This window comes from Stegastes partitus, unplaced genomic scaffold (assembly GCF_000690725.1).
Source record: "Stegastes partitus isolate 25-593 unplaced genomic scaffold, Stegastes_partitus-1.0.2 Scaffold222, whole genome shotgun sequence".
Classification (NCBI taxonomy): Eukaryota; Metazoa; Chordata; class Actinopteri; family Pomacentridae; genus Stegastes; species Stegastes partitus.
In genome coordinates this window covers 529,901-537,340 of record NW_007577953.1, presented here as the reverse complement: position 1 = coordinate 537,340, position 7,440 = coordinate 529,901, and the positions used below count along the sequence as shown (strand labels likewise).

Genomic DNA, 7,440 nt, shown 5'->3' with positions numbered 1-7,440 from the left:
TGATCGTTATGGATGATGAGCCCGTATCCATACGTGTGTGTCCATCACTACCACTAGCTAAGGTGTGGAACTCAGTGACCACGTTAACCCGTAGGCGTCCACATTACTGTTCCTTCTCAGAATCACAACTCAAATCTAAACACACACACACACACACACACACACACACACACACACATATTTTTAGATGCAGTGTGAGTTTCTCTTGCACGTCATCTCCGCTGTGCACTGAGAATAAATATCCATGAGTCTGCTTAACCCCTTCCAGCCTTCAGGTCTCTGTACCAGTGACAAGCTGGGATTTGTTGTGAATCCACAACCACCGCCATTTTCCAAGGTTGCTGAGCGCCGCCCTGTCGGTCCAGGGCCGGCTGGTACGACTGTGATTAGAAAGGATGCAGCGCTGTGGTGCTTCATTCCTGCTGCAGTACGTTTGGTAAAGTTGCAGCTGAGAATGCTTGGAGGAGGTTAAATTCCAGCAGTGACACTTCCTCGCTGCTCAGAGGCGGTTGTTCACTGTCTAATGTCTGATGAGGGAACATGTCAGACCTGTTGTACTCCAGAACCCATCCCAGTGTCCCTGAACCATGTTGGTCTCACAGCCGTGTTCTTTAATGTGGAAATGGTAAAAAATAGAGAACAGATGTTCCTGTTCTTCCAGAACCTGTTTAAACATCGTCCTGTTTTTCGTTTTCCTGCAGCACCACAGTGACACAGGCAGAGATGACTGGACATGCAAACACGAGGTGTGAACCGGCAGTTTGGCACAGTTTTAATGGTGCCAAACAAATATAGGCTAAAAAACAGGCTCAAGCTGCAGAGCTGTAGCCCACAGCTAGCTCACAGAGGGGAGCTGGCCTGCTTGATTACAGTGCAGCGCTTTAACACATGTCCAACAGTGAGTGTGCAGCCAGCTAATTCAGGGGCAAGCGTCAGCATCCAAATCACTAGCTTCATCCAAACTAGCGGTTAGAGAAACTCCAGCATGATTACACATCGTTTAGACAGCAAGAGAAGCTAAATTAAGGCACGCTGAGGGGAGGTAGAGCTCAGAGATGTGGCCCTGTTGACTCACAGCAGGACAGACAGACAGACAGAGCCGGGTCATGATCTCCGTCTTACCGATCCAAACGTCGTTGCCAAACCAGGAGAGGTTCTTCTGAGAGCTGTCATAGTAGCCGATCTTCTTATAACTGCCTCCTAAATGATTGAGAAGGCAGAGAAACAGCAAAAAGAAGAAAAAGGCATAAAGTTTAATTAGTGTTGCTCGTATAATTCTCCTCCTATAGAGAGCCGGCAAACATTCAGACCGCAGCTATTCAGTGGATTCAATGGACTGCGTGGGCACAGAAAGAGCACAATGAACAGGTAGAAGAAGCGAGGGATGAAAAGGTGCATAAAGAAGGACAAACAAAGAAGTACCAAGGGGAGAAGAAGGAGAAAGGAGGAGGCAAAAAGGAGCTTATGTGGCAGTCTGACCAGGAATACTGATGAGGTCCCAGTGATTCAGGGATTCCAGTCAGGTCGTCTCATTGTGGATGTCAAATTACCTCGACACCACAACAGGAAATATGAGACAGAGTGTGAGGGGAAGGGGCAGGATTATAAATTCTCATCCTTTAGAGAACAGAGGTAGAAAATAATCCTCAACCTTATCCTGCGCCGGGAAACTCATTAAGTCACTGGTGACAAATAGGACGCCGTTTCCAGAAACAGCTTAAACGAAGGCTTGTGCCCAATTAGAGCGAAGCCTTGAGTCAACACATCGCTGCATCGGCCCGTTCACATGTGCAGTTAGAGAACATTGAGATCAATGGCTGCCAAGGCCGCCAGAAGCCCCTTAAACGGAGGCTGTCCACGAATTGGGCTGAGAGCAACAATCAATACATGACAAATGTATTCAGCATCGATTCTTCTTTTTTTTGCATGAGTGACATTTATTGTTCAGTCCAGGTTCTGTAATTGCAACGGAGGAGAGTGCAGGAGGGCCTTACCTTGCAGCTGCTCGATCAGAGTCATGGCCATCCTGGAGCCCTGGGCGTCGAACACCACTTGGCCCTGAGACCACACAGGAGATGCACTTCTTTACTTTCCCAGGTCATTACATGCATGAGACAACATATAAGACAATGACGTGTCTAAATGTTATCTTTAACTGTGCAAATTAGGTGATATGTTGTAGAAATGTGGATTATTTTCTCGAAGACATGGAAACGCTGAACAAAGCTCGGTTCAAAGGCGTCACTTTGTTTAAATGATGGACATTTTTAGAGGGATTTTTCTTTTTATCACTCCATAAACCAGAAAATTCAGCCAGAAAAAATAAATCAATGTTGGCCATGTTTCTATAACTCAAGCTGTGACTGAACCAGAAACAATCCCCTCCGTAGAAACCGTCTGGGTCTGAACAGGAACAGTGCTGCTGACGGGACGACAGCTTCACGCTACAGACACAAATGGACAAAGTGCCACAAACAAACAACCAAATGTGTGCTTTGGACATTTTTTCCACAAGTCTGAAAGAAGACATGTCATGGAAGCAAAACAGTTTCATCTGCAGCTCTGTGTGCTGCAATGGACCTCAACGCCACCGAACACGGCGGCGTCTGGCTGAACGGACTGCTAGCATCCAGACAGTCCTCCACAGAGTACGGCAGCGTCTTCCAGCGTTTCCTCCAGCATTCCTGAAGCCATGCGCACAGCTGAGCTTGTGATGCAGTCTGAAATACAACGAAGGATCAGCGCCATCGTGGACAGGAGCACCGCCGTACGGGCCTGGCTCCAGAACAAAACCGCTTCCTGAAGTGATCATCGTCCACCATAAAGGAGTATGGCTCAGGTCCCAGACGCCTAAAGCCTCTCTGATATGGATCAAACAGCCAAAAGGTGCCAGTAGTGATGGTAACGCTACGTTTCAGGGATCTATCTGCAGACAGCTAATGATCAAAAGAAACACACACTACTCGTGCCACGCTGGTGTAGCTTAGCTTGTTTCATTCCTCTGAGGCCTGATTTAATGTAGCATAGCTGCTAGCTGAGCTGGCTATAGCGAGCTAATGTAGCTATGTAGCGAAGTGTTTGCACCGTCCAGGTAGCTGTGGCCGTGCATCAGACTGTAGTTGGAAGGTACAGTCTGTTCCTCTGATGTTCTTTGATGGAAAAGCCGCTGCTCAGGTCTGAATGTACCCACAGTGAACACTTCTGCTGTTTGTTGGGTGAAAGAGTTTGTGTTGCAGTAACAGGCACAAGCTAACAAGCAGTAAAGTTGGTTTATATCAAATAAAAAGAGGCTGTAATTCAATAGTGATTGCTGCCATTAAAATGGTTGATGTGTGATTTTTATTCATTGCTGCCCTAAACACAGAAACTCTTTTTACTTTTCAGGTTTGTTTTGAAACTAGTCCATCTGCACAATCTGATGACCAACTAAGAGCCAGAAGCCCAAACATCTACATGCAGACCTGACACGGTTCAGCAGGTTTGGTTAGCAAACCTGAAGCTCCAACAGTCCTTCTTATCATCTTCTCACTCACCGAAACCCCTTCAAAGGAGCTCGTGTTGAGGGCCCTGTAGATCTCGGAGGTGATGTCGTGGTTGTTATAGTTGAAGTCCTCCAGACGGCGGCCCTTGGCCTTCAGCGGGGCCACGGTCTTGTTGAGGGCGAGGGCCAGAGCCCACACTGCATCGTAGGCCAGAGGGGCCTCCTGGAAGCCGCCGGTCTCCTCAGGGTTCTTCCCGCCCAGACGAGACATCAAGGCGGCGATAAACTCCTGTGATGTCTGACAGAAACAGGACAGAAAGGAGATCAGAGAGGAGCCCTTCTGAACAAATGCAGCGCTGCACCCAGTCAGGCTTTGGTTTGTGCTGCGAGACGTTCTCATGACTTGGTGAAGAAAGAATCGGGCCTCAGAAGTGACTTTTGGTGGTCATTCAAGTTTCTGAATGATTTTTTCATTCTCCCATCCTAAACACTCTCATCTACATCAGATAAAGTCGCTGAATGGCTTCGTGGTCAGAACCGCCTGTAAGGCTTCGACTGAACCTCAAACCTGCAGACTGCAGAAGACTGGAGGCCAGAAAACAAGTCTGCTTTAAATGATGAAGTATTTTGTCTGTCTACATATATACAGATCCACAGAACTAGGAAATGTCAGCACATCAAGAGGCAGTGTCACCTCCACAGGCAGACGTCGGCTGGAGCTGACCAGAGAGCCATCTGTGGGCTGACTTGAGGGCACTCGGACCGGCCTCAGGGGCATCTGAAGGGTAGTGGAGCTGACCAGAGGTTCAGATGTCCCTCATGTGGACAGTAGCCTAAAAAAAGTGTGTTTTTTGTTTTTTCTAACAACAGAGCCCGTTAGGATTCTGCAGTGTGCTGACGAAGCTAACTGCTGCAGTGCGACGTTTCTAAAGGAATCGGACGACGTTTCCTGCCAAGAGAGAGACGGATGCCAAGTTTTATGTCTATACACTAAACGTGAATCTGGAGCCAGCAGGTGATTAGCTTAGCTTAGCATAAGGATCAGAAACAGAGATTTCCATTTGTAAACGAGCTTAAACAACATGCTAGTCAGAGGTAACGAAACCCGCCGAGCAGAGGACTGGAGCGACTTCCTGAAACAGTCCAGCACAGAACTCCCTGGACAGCGGACGGACTGTGGTCATCAGTCCACCTCACAAGTTCTAGTGTTGACAGGTGCCGTGCTAGCGCGCACTGGAACAGCGCTTTTTTATTCCCAAGTGAAGAAATAGAACATTTGCAGTTTGCATAATCCAGTTAAATAAAAATAATTTTTAGGTGCTACAGGATCCAATCATCACAAACGTACAGCAAGAGAGCCAGAAACAGCCGAAGGCGTCCAGCAGGTTCTCCTGAGCTGCTGCTGGTCACCTCTGAGCTGCACAGTCAACTGAAGTATTTCTGTCTTTCGTCTTCACATTAGCAAAGATGGAAAGGCAGCAGAGTTTTCTTTCTTTGTTTTAAAAAGCTAGAAAGGCAAATGGTCTGCACGTAGACAGCGCCGTGATCCAAAGCGCTTCACAACGTTTTCTCATTCACACACCGACGGCCACAGAGCTGCCATCAGGACCAGCTTCAGGTTCAGGGTCTTGCCCAGGGACACTGGGACTGTGGAGGGGATGGAACCGCCAACCTTACGGTCAGAGGACAGCCGCTCTACACCTGAGCCACAGCCCTAATAATCAGAATGGCAGACGCACTGGAAGCCCCTCGTGATGCCACTTTACCTCATTCATTACTCTCAAGCATCAGCGTCGGGTCTGAAGTCGGGCTGCAACACATTCATTTACAGAAATTACTAACTAAAGCTGTTGTCTCGCAATCGGCCAGACTCAGAACACGACACTGAGACAGGACGGGCAGAACCTCTGGATGTCCTTCCACCCTTATGTGAATGAATTACAGCTTCCTCAGACGCGAACCCTGAAACCTGCTGCTGGGTTTAAAACACATATTCTGTCTTAAAAATACCAAACGTGTTTAGAAAAGCTTCAAACTGTGAATCAGAAGCAGCTGATTTTCAGTCTGTCAGTCTTTGAACTGCTCATCTATGACGTGCTGCTCTGTCACAAAACTTGCCCAAAACGAAGCGAAGTTTGACATATCTCATTAAACTAACGAGCCTCATTCAAGCACTCACCAGAAATAAATCATTTGCAATAAGCAGACTGTGTAAAAAGCTCTTCTGTGGTCCTGTAGCCCATCAGCGGCTCCGCTGTGCCGCCAGTCGGAGCCGTTCAGGTGAGCTGCAGGCAGCACCGAGCAGAGAGGAGGACGCTCTGCTTCCTCCACAGCTGTACCAGCTGTGGGCACACAGCACAACGGTATTTGCTGTGTGATGGTCTGTGGCGTTAGAACCGTGTCATACGGCACAGGAACATGTGTCTGGCCTCTGTCCTTGTTCCCTGGTCTCCACAGAGGGGCAGGACCTCATAATGCAGTGAGACAACCAGCCCACAGCCAGTAAACATGTGGGCAACAGAGAACCTGAACAAGCAGCACTACCCTCTGCTGGCAGGCTGTAGTTACCCCTCCAGAGCCAGGAGGACTGTCTGCCCCGCTGCCAGGGCTGAAGACTGTCTGCAGGGTCATGCTGAAGGCCAGCACCTGGTGAGCAGCCATGAAGTCCGACCACACGGTCTGATCCGATTGCTGCATTCTGGTGCTGCTGGAGAGAAACCCTTTGTTTGGCTGCAGATCATTATTTCCTTGTTTTTAACTGACGTTTGATAAAAGTAGACGACATGCACGGCGGCACCGCTGGGAACTGAAGTATCAGCTCATTAAAATGCTGAATGTGGCCAAGTGGCTCCAGACAAACAGAACCGAGCCCATGGCAACTCTGCTACAAACTTGAAATCTTAAGATAGACCCACACGTTCTGCTCCTCACGAGGAAACAAGCGACCGCTGGAGACCTGCTTGAGTGATTAAACGCTCACCAGCGCCACCTGGTTAGGGTTAGCAGGGCTACACGTGAGGCGGCAGCACATTACTGCTAGCACTCTCTGAGGCCAATTAGGCCCACACACCTCCAGTTCACTTATGTCAACTTGATCTAATTGAAATTCCACCTTGGCATTTGGCATTTAAATCTGCCACTGCCTCCTTCAAACCAGCTGACAGTGTTCTAGTGCAGGCCCTGCAGTGTCGGCACACCAGCTTCATCTGAGCTCCATCTAGAAGAAATGTGCCAATTTCAAACTTGGGGATTGAACAGAAGGACAATGAGCAGGAGTTCGTATCCCCCGCTGAACAGCCAATCAGCAGCTCGTGGCAGGTGCTGCATGAACATCAACTACAGCTGCTGATGAAGTGTGAGGATGAAGCACGCGGTGGTGGAGGAGAGGCGGCTGAACAGGAAGCCGAGAGGATGATCCACGACGCACAGGTAGAGTCAGAGAAGGTCGAACAATGGGGGAGCTGGAGAGACGGCGTAAGAGGATTAGAGGAGGTGAGCGGAGGCGAGCGACGAGAAGCCGAAGCAGCGCCGCGAAAAAGCACAAAGGAGGGCCGTGAAAAAGAGCGAGACTGATAATTGAGACGCATCCGCCACGGCGTCCTGGAAATAACTGAAATAACTCACGTCTCAGGAGGAGCGATATGGATCAGAGCCGAACAGGAAAGCCAGAGTGGCCACAACCACTACCAATGACCCATGAGCTCCAACAGCAGAACCTGCAGAACGTCACCCACCAACGACGGTCAAACTCTGACTAGATCTACAAAAAACAGCAAACACATCAGAGCACTGTCGGCTGCATTGTTTCTATTTTTTACTATTCCAGGTAAAGCTGAAAACAATGAGGAGTTGGTCATGTTTGGTCCCGTTGTTGCGTGGATTCAGTCACAGCGTGGGTTTAAGACGCAGCACTGAAGTCAGCGGACACGAGTTTGAATGGGACTGACGGAAGAATTCAG

At 48.9% G+C, this 7,440-nt stretch overlaps 1 protein-coding gene across 1 annotated transcript in view; it reads right to left on the bottom strand.

The window, feature by feature from the left end:
- gabbr1a (gamma-aminobutyric acid (GABA) B receptor, 1a) overlaps nucleotides 1–7,440 on the bottom strand; it is a 112,531-nt gene that overhangs the window by 35,670 nt on the left and 69,421 nt on the right. The window contains exons 13-15 of the mRNA XM_008281100.1: nucleotides 3,534–3,779; nucleotides 1,995–2,058; nucleotides 1,123–1,200 (exon numbers count right to left, since the gene is read on the bottom strand). Coding sequence (XP_008279322.1) covers nucleotides 1,123–1,200; nucleotides 1,995–2,058; nucleotides 3,534–3,779 — 388 coding nt within the window. The remainder of the gene's footprint in view (nucleotides 1–1,122; nucleotides 1,201–1,994; nucleotides 2,059–3,533; nucleotides 3,780–7,440) is intronic.